Source organism: Leptodactylus fuscus, chromosome 7, assembly GCF_031893055.1.
Source record: "Leptodactylus fuscus isolate aLepFus1 chromosome 7, aLepFus1.hap2, whole genome shotgun sequence".
Lineage (NCBI taxonomy): Eukaryota > Metazoa > Chordata > Amphibia > Anura > Leptodactylidae > Leptodactylus > Leptodactylus fuscus.
In genome coordinates this window covers 107,170,993-107,186,164 of record NC_134271.1, presented here as the reverse complement: position 1 = coordinate 107,186,164, position 15,172 = coordinate 107,170,993, and the positions used below count along the sequence as shown (strand labels likewise).

Sequence of the window (15,172 nt, the reverse complement as noted above, 5' to 3'; positions counted from 1 at the left end):
TGATTCTTGATAGAATAGACAATTAGTCCTGTATATGCTTCAGAGGATATTCAGTGTCTTTTGTGAAGACTAATGATGTAAGAGAATAACCTTGGTTGTTCATGCCTGATGCAATTGTACTTTTCCTGCTTCTTTCAGATCTGGCAGAATACAGAGAATGCCATGCTTGAGATGGTTGTTGTATCTATTGTACAGCTGTTTGTGTTTAACACAAATGTGTGGTGGAATGTCAGCGTGGATACTGGCATACGACTCATTTTGGTAAGTCTGGAAGTAAGACATTTTCTCATTGGTGTGGTTGTCATGTCTCTCCCTAATCTCCTGCATGATCTTACAAAGGGCATGGAGAGAGGCTGATGCCATAATTGATGGTACAACTGAGGCAGTCATATGACCCCAGATACATTTCAGGCACTTTAGATGAATTGTAGCCAAGCTTGTCAATTTTGACAGGGTTTGCTCACTGTTAGGAAAGCTTGTCTTAACCCTTTCTTATTACTGTAGATCTGCCACTGTCTGAGGTGTCTAACAGCAGCCTACTACTCTCTCTGACCCACGCATGCATGCATATAGGGTTTTCATAGATTGTAAGCCCTTGTGGGCAGGGCCCTCTATCCCACTGTTAGACGGCCATCTCCCAACATACCGCTGCCTAACCTGGTACTACACTTAAAGGCAGTCTGTGAACTTAAAATTGCAAAAAAGACAAACACATTACCTTGTAGGGTTGTTATAAGGTTTTCCCATCTGCCTGTCTTATTTCATACCGCTGCCCTGTTGCAGAGATATTTAGAGTTTTATAAATGAACTTAAAATGACTTTAGTGTTGTGTAATCTGCAGTTTGGGCTTTGGCCAGCGCTGCAGATTACCACCCCTAATTCCCTCTGAGGTCCGCCAAGCACTGGATGAAGGACAGCTCTCTCATGGCTTTGGCAAGTGCAGGGCACGCAGTACTGATGACGACATAGTACACCTGAGAGCATCATGCTACGTACTGCACTTACTGTACCAAAGACTTTCCGAGAGCCTTTAAACAGGTCCTGATGGGGTCTTAAATAGTAACACTTTAAGTCCCTTTTCTATAGCTCAGTGTCATAAAATGTAAATACCCAATTTAGTGTGAAATAACTTGTGACCACCAACCTCCAATGTCTTTCATAACTCCTTATAGATTCAGTGTTTGACAACAGAGAAATAGATGTATGGTTGAAGAGGACCCATCCCCACGTCTGACATGTCCGTTTAAAGTAAATACTTGAATACATCATGTAATATCAATTCTGGAGTATTATTCCTTACTCTGCCTTGTGGTGTTCCTCTGTTATTCCTCCTGAATAAACTGGTAACACACAGTTGTTAGTTCTTAGAAGGAATAACAGAGGAATGGCACAATACAGAGTTCTAGGAAAAGATGTTCCAGAACTATATCATGAAGAATACAGGTATTTACTACAGTAGACATGTCAGAAGAGGTGACCGGTCCTCTCTAATTGGAGTATCGACAAAAATAGTGTTAATTTCTCATTGACTCTTAACCTCTGAGGGTCATTATTCCACTCAGCTAAACCTGTTGCATATAACATTTCTAAACATATACCACAGAATATGAAGAAACACAATAAACTGTAATGTGTAAAGTTTGACTATTACTCACACATTGCAAAATATGTGGAATACACTGCGATGTGCATATTGAAAAAAATTCACTGCACAATCCAAATAATGGTTTATATAATATGTAAATGATAAACTGGAACTTCCATGATGACGTCCATTCATAATAGAGCCATAACAGTTGTATTGATTCTGTTTCCTGACCCCATGGACTTATACAGGGGTCTGTCAGGTTTCAGTAATTTTTTGAAGGCATGGTAGGCTCTGCTGGCTGCAGTAAAAATGACCAGAACACTGACAACGGCTGCATAGTACAGATATAAAGAGAGCCTAATATATTGGTTTTATTTGTTTATGTAGCCCTTAGGGCATGTATCATGTGGATTAGGTAAAAGTTATGATTATTTCCATTCCCTGTCACATTACAGCTCACAGTGCTATCACACAAATCATGTTATTAATTGACTAGTGGCAAAGACTTCATGTCTTTGGCTGGGAGGCAGCTTGCTGCTGCATAAAACTCCTCCTTCTGATCTGTCTGCAATATAGGTCAAACAAGGCTACACTCCAATAATCGAGTGATCTTTCTCTGTAATTCCAAAACTTTATAACTTGAGAAAACCTGAGGTTCTGTTAACAGAACCCTTGATAGGAAACACTGATCACTGAGAGGGTCGGGAGCTAGCAGACAATAAACTGACTGATGGTCATTGATGTTACTTCTATTCATTGTAGGTGTGTAACTTTATCCTTTGCCGTTTCTTAGGTTGCTATAATACGTGACCGTCTCTGTCAGTTAGTGTCTAAGCTGCAGTTTGCATTAACTGTTCTGTTGACGTCCTGGACGGAAAAGAAACAGAGAAGGAAATCGACAAGCAGTCTGATCACAGTGAACATCATCTTCTTCCCCGTGGTGCTGACCTTCATTATCCTCTCTGCTCTGCTTTCCTCACCTTTACTGGCACTTTTCACTTTGCCCGTCTTCCTGGTTGGATTCCCACGACCAATCCGCAGTTGGCCAGGAGCTGTAGGTGCTGCAGCTTGTGTCTGTGCTGATACAGTCTATTACCAGCAAATGGTTCCAGGTTTTGCTGCTGCGTTGCAATATGCTTTTGCTTCAGGTAGTCTCGGTAGGTGTTCTTGTATGAGTGACAAGCATTGATATCTATTAAATATCCTAAAAAGCCACTTATTTTTGCATGAGTCAGTTCTAGGGATTTGGGCTTATGAGATGATGGCTTCTTCTACCTTCACTCAGTGATTGACAGATATTTAATATACATGCTTGTATAGGCAAGGCTGTCAGCCACTGAGGAAGATGGGACAACATATATAAAAGAGTATTCCCATGGTATATCCACAGGATATGCTTAAAAAGTCTTATATTCAGGGTTCCTATCTTATCTGGATACATCAGCTGGGAGATATTTTATCCTTAACTTTCATAGAATAAGGAGGTGGGACAATTTACAGATAGAATGTAGAACATTTTTTTACATCATATTGAATTTTATGTGTAAGATTAGTAATGTTCACAGGCTGTGCTCTCCATTGCAACTAACTACTACTGTCTCAGTGCAATTGTTACGTCTTGTTACGAAATTACGCACATATCTGTGTCATATGATCAAATAGTCATACTTATTAGGAAGACATGGATGACGGTAAATGGAATAGAATATCTGCATCTTCTTTTTTTTCATCTCAGAAGTATTGACAAAGGACAAAACAGTGGCTCAGTGGTTAGCACTGCAGCCTTGCAGCTCTGGAGTCCTGGGTTCGAATCCTGCCAGGAACAACATCTGCAAGGAGTTTGTATGTTCTTCCTGTGTTTGTGTGGATTTCCTCCCATTCTACAAAGACATACTTAAATGAAAATAAAAATGTACATTGTGATCCCTATATGGGGCTCACAATCTACATTAAAAAAAGAAATATTGACAAGAATTGAATTGACAAAAACAACTGCTTACATTTTTTTTCAGATTTACTGAATATGCTAAAAATGGATGTCAAACAGAAGGGCATTGTTTTACAGGGGGTTCAGTGTTCTGTTTTATCAGACACAACAGCTCGATAGACTACATGACCTGAACAAACCCTAATAAATACCTCAGCAGACTTTGTAAGAACTTATCCGATGAGGGCGATGCACTGACATGTCGTATGACTTTGTGTTGAAAGCCTTTTCTAAATAGACACATTTGAAGCAATAGTTGTAAAAATAAAAATGGACACTGTCCTACACCCTGATGTTTGATGAAAGAGGATGACTTTTATATTCTTTGTTTTCTAAGTGGTTTACTGGCGTCTCCATGGAGTGTTGCCACAGCACATGAGGGAAGTATGACAATCAGGCAGGAACACTACTCTCATCTTTCCAGTCATGTTCTCAATGCAAGGAATGGCAGCCTGGCAGATTATGTTACACACAGCAAGCAATGTTAGAGTTCAGAAAATGAAGGTGGATGCTGTTAGTGTTTTAGTTATAAGCAGATTTTCTCTTATACGTCATGTAGTGTGCTTGTGATTTGCTATGTCACTGAGGATGGTTGTTATCTTTATAGTACACCTGTACATCACAGAACGTACCTGCTACACAAGTCACAGGGTGACATATTGAGTTTGATCAACCTTACGTCTTGGAAACTATGCTAGTGTACAAAAGTTACAACTTTGGCACAAGCCTCATTTTGTTGCAACTTTTGTCCATTTCGTGTTTCTTTTGTCGCTTTTTAAAAGTGATGAGAAACATTGAGGTTTAGTGAGAAGTGAAAGGGCCTCCGGGAGACTGACAGATTTACTTTAATTGGTCCCGAACAGCCAAGAGATGTGCACACTATATTAAGAGGTGCTTCTTAATAAATATGGACGATATTACTCCGGCATACTGCAAATTAAAGGGATCTGCCAATAGAGATTGTGTTAGTAGAGTAGTAATGCCTTGATCTTAAGGGGCTTGTAATGACATTTTTAGGCACGCGTCTGTAGGAATTACCCTCGCTCCTAATGAGTTTTAATAATTTCCCTTTCAGTGCGCTTTATGTGGGCAGAGAAATAAGACTCCAGAGGTCAAACAATATCCAGTAAATGGCCCAATATTTATTTAATATTGGATTATTCATTGCCACCAGCATACATACATAGAGTTGTGACGGTAAATGTATTGCACTTAGAAATTGCTCAGATTTATATTTTATTTTATTTTTTATTTCAGGTCTTGTTACTCCGGGATCACATTTCCTTTGCCGTTTTCAGGACCGACTTATATGGCTACTAATTCTTGAAAGAGGCTACAGTTATTGCTGTGTTAACATAAAGGTAATTTCTTTGTATTTAAAGGATATGTGTACCTTAATAGGGGAATTCTGCATGATATGCCTCAGTGTCTGATTGGTGGGGTTTAAGAGGAGTAGGTGCTGGGGAGTGTTGGCCGTGCATGCCTGCTGCGCTCTGGTATCTATTTTGGCACTTATTTTGGCCGTTTAGAGGCCACCATACACATAAGTTAGTTGGCCAGTCCCACCAAATATGGCAGATTCACACCACTTATCTCTTATGTATTAAGGTGGACCCCCATATCTTATTTCAAAGCTCCATGAAATAGACTTTTTTAAAAAAAATCAGATTCTTTTTATTAACCAATCTTTCTTTACATAAAAACAAACAAACGACAAAACAAAATCAACATAACATCAATACAAGGTAAATATGGAGACATTATCTGACATGCATAGGGGGACTGTCCATTAGGACCCCCCCACTAAAACTCCCAAACATCCTTCGATTCATAGCAAAGAATAGCACTCTAGGGATAAAGAAGCAGGTAGAGTAGAAATGAGAGATCTATCCCTAATCAGAGACGGAAGACCAGGTATATCCAATAATGCCCCCCAAATTTTTCAAATTTAGTTTGGGCCTTTCTCTGTATGTATACTCCCCTCTCCAGCCTAAGGGCTAGTTCACACGTAGGCAAAGGGGCGGATTTTGACAGCGGATTTCGCTTCAAAATCCACCCCTTTACAATGGTGGTCTATGTAGACCACCGGGCTTTTTTTTGACATGCCCTTTCTTCAGGTGGAAGCCGCGCGGCTTCCGCCCCCGGCAGCTCCCTCCTATGTCGGCTCATTCATTTGAGCCGACAGCGGAGGGGAAAGCCGCGACCGCGATGGTCGCGGCAGGCGGGTTTTGACAAGAGGTGTCAAAACCCGCGGGCAGTTTACGTGTGAACTGACCCTAATAGTATTATTGACTCTGGATATCAATTCCACTAGAAAGGGAGGGCTCGGGTCAAACCAATGATAAGCAATTAATTTTCTTTCCTGGTACAATACCCTAGACAACCCTATAAATTCCGGACTTTCCGGGTCCACCCCCTCCCCCAAATGACCTAGAAGGCAAACTTAACAGTGAGCGCAGAATGAAATGGACTTTTACATAAAATATCAATATTTTTGACTCAGTAAGGCCTTGTTCAATCTGTAGGTATTTGCATGACTTAATCCTAACATAAAACAATTGGTTGTTTTCCAGGATTTTATATTGATGGACTGTGTTTAAGATTGGCCAAAATGTATAAATGTTGGACCTTCTCCAATCAGCAAAATGAAGACACAACTGCAGTACCAGATATAGTCTAGTATATATGGGAGCCACTTATTCAGAGCAGATCTCTATCTTGGTTCATAGATGGAGCTTGTTTTTATGGTCTCCTACGGGTTGCTGCATGAAACTACACCTATACCATTATTGCCCTGTAACTCTCTAAGCAACCAGAATCCAAACTTTATTATCACACACATACTGTATATTATTGAAAAAGCTATATTACATGATAGGAAGACATCCAAATTACTGAAAAGATGTATTTTTAGTAGGTAATATTTCTAACCCTTTTCCTGCCATAGGGACTGGAGTTACAGGAGACCTCCTGCCATACAGCTGAAGCCCGGAGAGTAGACGAAGTGTTTGAAATGGCATTTGAACAAGCAGAAAATTCTGGTCGATTGGCCCTAAATAACCATTTTGGGAACGTCTTAACGCCGTGTACGGTCGTTCCAGTCCAGGTGTATTCTGATGCTAGGAACGTCTTGTCTGGTATAATCGACTCACATGAGAACTTGAAACAATTCAAAGAAGATTTCATTAAAGTGCTTCTTTGGGTGCTTATACAAACTTGCTACAAAAAGTCGAGAGCACAAGAAAACACTGATGTCGAACAAAAGGAGTCGGATATTACGGCCCTGCCCGAAAAACACCAAGGACCTCTGGATGCACGTCCAGCAGAATATAATGAATCTTCAAAGGACATAGAAAGTTACAATGATGACATAGCCGATGAGTGGTCTGATGATGACATTTTTGAAATTCTTCCCCATCCAAAGAAAACTGGAGTCAAACCAGTTGTAGCTGCATCTGCTGATGGATTCTCCATTCCGGGCAGTGTTCAGACAGTACATGTTGACTCCTATGTAGAGCAAGATGTAGCAGTGGATAAACTTTACTCAGTGGTGGGCTTTGGTCTTCCCGCTACTGACAAAGGAAACGCAACTCTGGTTGAACGTTTCAAAATGGTGGAATTTAACTCCTCTTACTCTAAGTTTCTCAGCTTACCTCAGGACTGGATTTTAGGTTCCTTAATGGGTTCAAAAATAAGCGACATGAAGCAAATGTTCCCAACAGACTGGTATGAATTTGTTTTAACTCAGTTGGATTTCCACCATGTAAATGGAAAACCTTCTGTTTTACTTGAGGAAGGAGTAAGGGACAGAGCGCTAAGGGACCAATATATAAAAGGACTGACTTCTATTTATTTTGCTTTTTTCGGTATGGAAAATTCTTCTCCCAGTTCTGCTTGGCTCTTTAGAGCTTATTTGGGGGGTATACCATGGTCGGTTTCATTAGATTGGCTAACTGGAAATCCAGAATTGTTTCAACTTGCACTCAAGGCCTTTCGGTAAGGACCTGAATGGTAAATTAGTATTTTTATATGCTTTTATTTATGGAAAAAATACAGAAGAGGGCACAGAGTGAGTGGGGGTACAAAGCAAAGGATATACACCATGACAAGACAGTCCAATGCCTATAGTTACATGATCTGTAGTCACCAATTAGAAAAGCATTAAAACTAACCTGTTGTCACTGATAAGCATGGTCTTACAGGGGAGGGGGCAAAGGCTAAAAGGGCAGTGACTGCATAAAGTGGGGAGTAGGGTGACAGTACAAAAGGAAGACAAAGTCCATAAACAATGGAGGGGACGTCCAAAAACAATCATGTAAACTTAGCGGTTGGGGGGTGGTAGGTTGGTACCATTGACAACATATCATAGCTGCTTCATCCCCTGACCTACACCCTCAACATGATGGCAAAAATATATCAGAGCGGATAATCCATCATTCTTTGCTGCGTTTTTTTTTTAGTTAAAGGCAATAACGGCCACAAAAGGAATGGGAAATATATAGGAAGTTCTTACACTTCTCCCTTCTGCTCAATCCACACCTGGCTTTGGCTAAAAAAAATGCAGCAAAATCTGCAACAACAAAAAAAGCTGCTTTTCCACAACATGGGGCCTCAGCCTAGGAAAGAATATTATTTCATACCAAATTAAGAATGTTGTCTCAATTCCTTAGGGTGCTTCAAGTAGGGTCCCAATCCACATCACATACATGAAAGGCTGAAGTTCTAAGACTATATTTATTATATACATATTAATGTATTATATTTAGTTATCAAGTAGAACAAGCATAACGTTTCGGCCTACTAGTCCTTCATCAGACGCTTGTATGGTGGAGATAACCATGGTGTGATGATGGAGTGCTTTGGTAGATGTGTGTGGTATACCATACCGGTGCAGAGAGACAACTGGGGTATTAAGGACGTTGAAACCAAGTAGGTATGAATGGGAAGGTTTCTCATGTGGTGACCATGAAATACCTGTATCAGTAATTCTTTCTCTCTGCTCCTTAGTACATTACCAAAAAAACAAAAAAAGTTTCTGAATGAGCATGTATTGTTTCATAGATGTTGGCAGGACATCTGTGCAATCTAACAACACATGCTTTTGTTGACATATTGGCATATGTGTAGGTGTAATGCTATAGGCAATGTTTATATTGGTGTTTTACAACATAATGTAGTAGAAGAAAGGCAGAATATTTCAGTCTGACATAGTTCCTTTATGGACAGGGCTGTATGGTAGCTTGTAGCTGTCGGGATCAGTCGTGGTAAAATCGTAGCACTGGTGCGGCTGCAGTGGTTTCCTTCCCGCTATGCATTTGTTACCAGGGCAAAAAAGTTACCGACTCCAGCTCCAGCTTGAAAATAAAATGATTATTTGAAATTATATTCTACAATTATTGATATTGTATCATTAATTTGGTGAATAGTTTGTCACATATTTATTTTCATGGGAATCAATCACTGGATTTTTTTCCTGAATTAGTGGAGCTTTATTGCTTCTGTCTGATATTGGCTGTCAGTCATTTATGAAAGAATTGGAGCTGGAGTCAGGCTTTGGAAAAATAGTGAGTTCACGTTGTTGGTGACCGCCATAGATAAGTCTATAGTGGAACTTCCCCTTTAAAAGGAGTGCGGCGTGCAGTAGAGAATTATGTCCGACAGAGGTGTAGCAGTCTGTCAATCAGGACCATAGGAGAGGCACATGCTGGGTTTTAGTAACAGGAGCCTGAGCACTTGTCAGGCTCCCAAAACACCTTTTAAAGGAGCTCTATCAGCAAAATTATTCTGTATGTAACCCCCCCCCCTTCATTTTAAAATAAAAACATATATGTAAATTATACTTATCGTGGACAGTCATGCACGGTCCGACGTCATCTTCTGGCACGCCCTTCTTTCAGCGACGCACTCCGGTCCTGGCTCTTCCCTGGCTACTGCGCACGCTCTGGCGCCATTTTTCTCAATGGCAGTACGCTGGCATCCTCGAGGCAAGTGATACTGTGCACGTACCGGATTTGAACCAATCCTGACGGAACAAGAGGACGATGAAGCCGGGGAAGAGGTAGAACCGGAGGGCGTCGCTGAAAGAAGACGAAGGCGTGCCAGAAGATGACGTCGGACCGTGCATCACCACCCAGCGTGCACGCTAAGTATAATTTGCATATATGTTTTTATTTTAAAACGGGACGGGGGGTTAAAATAAGATTAGCGGTGCCTGATTAGCCTTTTTAAAGGCTTTTCACGCATATGTGGGGCTCATACAGTATAATTTTGCTGATAGAGCCCCTTAAAGTCCATCTACAACCACTTGAAGTGTATCTACTGTATTCACATTTGTGTTAATCTCTTTTCATCAGGAATTTCAGCACATTTCATATAAAAAATCTCTGTTTACAGCACCATTATTTCTATCAAAAACAGCAATACCTTGATCCTTAGAAATCAGTAGAAAAAAGAAAACTGGCATACAAGAATGATGTGCCTTAAAATCTGCCACATTAAGCCAAAATTGTACCACCAAACAGAATTGCAAGCCAACCCAGGTGTTGCAAAAAGTTAAACTGAAGCATCTAATGAAGCTCCAGATTTATCCCCCAACGCGAACCATTGAGATAAATTTGGCACATTTAGCCTCATTCTAAGCCGCCTAAATGAAAGGGGTTAAGGAATAGGAATTAGCCCTTAAACAAAACCCCCTCCACCCAACTAAATTCTAATTTACTTCTATTAAAAAAAATCTATAATTACCATTATCCCTGGGGTGGTCATGTGAATGGAACTCAAAATGGAACGTCACCAGTACTCTGTCCCCCCCAACCCCATCAATACTTACGTGTCTTCCAGTTTGGGAATGGCTGTACCCCTCTTCCTCTCTGCAAGCGCTTGCGCAGTCTGGAGGTGCCTGCGACTCATGCGCAGTAGAAATGGCACTCCTTCTCTACTACGCAGATGTCACAGGTACCTCCAGTCTGTCCACGTGCTAGGAGAGTCTCCAGCCTGTGCATAAGAAAGGAGGAGGAGGAGCCGTCTCCCAGAGAGGAAGGTAGGCACGTATGATGTGGTGGGTGGGGTGGGAAGGACTAGTAGTGGGTGGGTTAGCTTAGTTGAGGAGACAGGGAGGGGGGTGTAATGGATTGAGAGAGGGGGGATCAGTGATAGGGAGGTAGTGTAGAAGGTACACAGGAAGCATCACCATGTAAGCAAATGCAGAAGATACCAGGAGCTCCCAGAGACATCCAGAAATAATTGAAAACACTACTAGAGGTATATGGGTGTATTCATTAACCCATTAATAGCACTAACAGACTTTTTTTGGCCTAACCCTGGACAGAGGCTGAATCTATGAAGATTCACTATGAGAGCATTCCCCCTTCCCCCTCATATACTGAATTATTATGAATGAATTATGCTCAAAGAGTTCAGTTTTGTCCTCTTATATCAGTTTTTATCACTGCATGTGCTTAGAAACGGTTACCTTTGCCCACTATTTGACTTTATCTCATAGGTATACCTTCAAGCTCATGGTTGATAAAGCGAGTCTGGGGCCTGTCGAAGATTTCAAAGAACTGCTGAATTATCTTGAAGAGTATGATAATGATTGGTACATTGGTCTGGTGTCAGACTCGGAGTGGCAACAAGCAATTCTACAAGAGAAACCCTATCTCTTCTCCTTAGGTCATGATCCAAACATGGTAAGATATCATTATAGTATTTTGCTGAATCAGAATACATATGAATGCACCTTGTACTACATGTTTAACATAATAGCGACTGCCTATTGTCACTTATGTGTATGTATGTGCTAACCTTGCAGAAACCCTCCTGTATATAGCAGGAGCAGGTGGGGTCTTGAGCTGTCAGACCCTGGGGAGAAAGTAGAAGCAATTTATTATTGCTTTTTTTCTACTTCTTTACACACTAGATGACACTGAAGGAGTGCAATGTAGTGAATAGAGGAAGTCACAGAGTTGCTTCTATTGGACCCAGCAGTCATGTGGTCACCAGGTGCCTCACGGAGTAGCAGAGCCCCCGGGTCTTACCAAACCCATATCACCTCCGCCAGTGACGGTTGTCAGTAATAGTGGCTGTTTTCACCTGTAACTGGGACTCCTATGGATGCAATTAAAGAAAAAAGACTGTCTCCCAGGGGTATTTTATGACCTCATGGGAGGGACATATTCTGTAACAAAAGCACATACATATAAAAGAATTTACATCTAAATAAAAGCCCCAGCGTTGATTGAGGTGGCGAAAGCTCCTCTTCGAGGTACATGCACATGCAGGGTCAATGTATTAGATTAGGAGTGTCTGTTTAATCATCTCATAAGTGGCCCTCTCAAAACCCCCTTTACTAGCCGCCACATAAGACTCCTTGTCCCCTCCATCATTAGTATTACTTAAAAATTAAACAAAGACAATGAATACTCCCTAACTCCATTCCCACAGACACGCCTGCAGGCTCTGGTTGTAATGATGTTTGTGGCTGGACGCTCATCACACTTCCCTGCCGCAGACGTCATCAGTCAAAGGCAGGTCCATGCTCCACTGTTGTATTCATCTCTCTCTGTGTCCTAAAGACACAGATGGCGTTAAAAATGCTACCTGCTGCCCAAGACAGCAGGACAGCACCCGAAATGCAGGACTGTCCTGCTTGATCCAGGCCTGCTGAGGTGGCCTCCATTACCATAGGGTCCAGTGCAGATGCATCATTTACCCCCCTATGGTTAAAGAGGACCTTTCATGGTTTGGGGCACAGGCAATTCTATATACTGCTGGAATGCTGACAGTAGCTCTTCACAGTCAGAAGGGTGTTTTTGACAGACTGTCAGGAATGTCCTTCTCCACAGCAGAGCCTATCGCGCTGTACAGTGTGAGCGGGAAGGAACACCCCATCCCCTCCTGATAATACTCATCTATGGACGAGCACTGTGAGCAAAGGGAGGGGGCGTTCCTCCCCTCTCACGCTGTACAGCGCTCTAGGCGCTGCTGTGGAGAAGGACGTTCCTGACTGACTGTCAGGAACGCCCTTCTGACTGTAAAGCGCTACAGTACCGGGACCGATAGCGCTTTACCCGGGGCACAGATCGGGAAAGCCGATAGTCCACTGAATTCAGCGCCCTGTCGGCTTTCCAGCAGTATATAAAACTGCATGTGCCCTAAACCATGAAAGGTCCTCTTTAAAGCAGCCTTTTGCACACTTCAATTCAGAAAATGTGCAACATAATCCATAGGCATAGCTCCATGTCAATTTCTCATTCAAATGATGCAGATTTTTTTTTCTGTGCGGAAATTGACTTATGGTGAGAATTGTAAAATCCACAGCTTGTCAATATATTTCTTTTTTCCAGTGTGGATTTAAAAAAAAAAGATTACCTCAAAGTTCACACCAAAATCACTACATATACATGTGAATTCTGGTGTGGATTTTCTGCTTGTAAATCCTGATAGTGTGCATGTAACCTTAAAAGCATTCATTGATTTTACTCATGTAGAGACCGTAAAAACTGGGTTAAATGGGGTGATGATATCAGATGCTCCAGAGCTCTTGGCCCCTGACCCAGATTACACAATTGCCTTTTCACCCACTGACAAATTACATTTTGATTTTTTACAAGGCTCGCCCTGTTCCATTTATTGCACTAGATAAGCAGAGGGGGCATCACACTGCCAGGGCAGTGACATCTGATCATCCGCCAAGATAGATAGTTGATACATTTAGAGAATAAGTAACTACAAGCTTGTAAAACAGAATTTATCATAGTTTTTAGTGCTTGAGTTCTTGAAGCTAAGGTCTCATGCACACAGCAGAGCTATGACGAATCCGCTTTCGAACAATATTCGAATCCCCGCAGACCCCCTCACCTGTAAACAGATCTATTGGGGTCTGGTCTATTTGACAACATTAATAATGTTGCATATGGTGCCGTTATTGCTATGAATATACCAGATAAATTAATTCAGTTGTAGCTGTACCATAGATGCAACATATTGTTTAGAGCTGATATTTAGAGCTGTATCATCCAATGACTGTAAGCTAAAGGCGACCATACACATCAGATAAATGTCAGCCATTCCTGTTCATTTTTCGGCTGGCCATTTGTATGGCTGTGTCTCGATTTGCCAACAACTGTAGATTTCAGTCACACAGTACTGCACATGTTGGATTTCAACATGCCCAATCCTTTTGCCAGTGGCTTATTGAGGCTTACATGTAGTATAGCCCAGTATGCATGCAAACACGATTATAGAAAGAAAAATCATTCAGATTGGTTCATTAGTAGGAAAAGTAACAGCACCACTCTCGGCCCTTGCCTGTGTCTGATTCTGTAGCGTAGCCCCATTCACTTGAGAGCAGCTCATCCACACAGAACTTGAAGAAACCACTGTGGGGGCAATTCATCATGGGCCTAAGTGCAACAAAAGGCTGGCATAGATTGTGTGCCCATTATATCATGTAAACCCTAATGAATATGGTGCAGGTAGTGGCTGGAGCTGAAACGCCACTTGTGACTATTTTAGTTGCAAATCGCTATTTTGCACTACAAAAGTGGCGTAACCCTAATGATGAATTCCCTCTTGTATGGTGAATGAAATTTTTATGTGCATTAGTTATTTTCTTATTTAGATTTATGAAATTTCTGTTCCATACACTTGAATGCAGTTGCTACAAATTCATGCACATAGTGCTAAAAAAAAAACAACCTCCATTCAGAAGCGCATAACAGATTTTCAGATACACTTTTCTGCCAGGCCCCATATGTTCTGAATCCAGGTAATAGACTGCCTTTTACGTGTCATTTCCTAGATCCCAGCAGCACGTTATTATCAGGCTGGACACATGCCCATAAACCCGGCCCAGTTACTGATCTCCTTGTAGTTTGTTGACATCAGCACTACTGTATTTCCTTGCTGGGATTTCATGTAAATCCGGTTCTTCTTAACAAGCCGTAACTGTATTGGATAATATTTATCTTGTATGCAGGGTGTATACACTGGCAGAGTGCTCACCTTACAAGAACAGCTCGTGCAGATTGGAAAACTAAATGCAGAAGCCGTTCGTGGGCAGTGGGCAAATCTGTCCTGGGAACTGTTGTACGCCACCAATGATGATGAAGAACGCTACAGTATACAAGCCCACCCCGTGCTCCTACGTAACTTAACTGTGCAGGCAGCAGACCCACCTCTTGGATACCCCATTTATTCCTCTGTACCTCTCCATGTGCCTTTGTATTAATCCATATGTAATGTGTTTCTGCATGTTCAGTGGAAAACACTAGTTTGACCTAGTTACACAATTCTAGATGCTGCTGTTGGATTTTTTTTTTTTTTTTGTTGGTCATATATATATAATTTTCTTTTTTATTAAACTGCACGTACCGATGTTGTTCCCTCCACATTACCTCTTCACTTTGTTTTATATGTCCGATAGTAAATTTGACAGGCGACTTGAAATGGGTCATTGCTTCCTCTGTAAATAGGTGTACACTTTTCAAAAATGTCTGTCCAAAATGTGTATAATGTATAATATTTCTTTTATAAATTGTTCATTTTGATTGTAGTAAATCAGTTTGTTTATGTTGGTTTGTTACGTCAATTGCACC

General features: G+C 41.3%; 1 protein-coding gene across 1 annotated transcript in view; it reads left to right on the top strand.

The window, feature by feature from the left end:
• PCNX4 (pecanex 4) overlaps positions 1-15,102 on the top strand; it is a 28,529-nt gene extending 13,427 nt beyond the window's left edge. Inside the window, exons 7-12 of the mRNA XM_075282706.1 lie at positions 139-261; positions 2,382-2,745; positions 4,833-4,936; positions 6,523-7,571; positions 11,077-11,263; positions 14,554-15,102. Of these exons, the coding sequence (XP_075138807.1) occupies positions 139-261; positions 2,382-2,745; positions 4,833-4,936; positions 6,523-7,571; positions 11,077-11,263; positions 14,554-14,805 (2,079 nt within the window). The 3' untranslated portion in view covers positions 14,806-15,102. The remainder of the gene's footprint in view (positions 1-138; positions 262-2,381; positions 2,746-4,832; positions 4,937-6,522; positions 7,572-11,076; positions 11,264-14,553) is intronic.
• Positions 15,103-15,172: the final 70 nt, after the last annotated feature.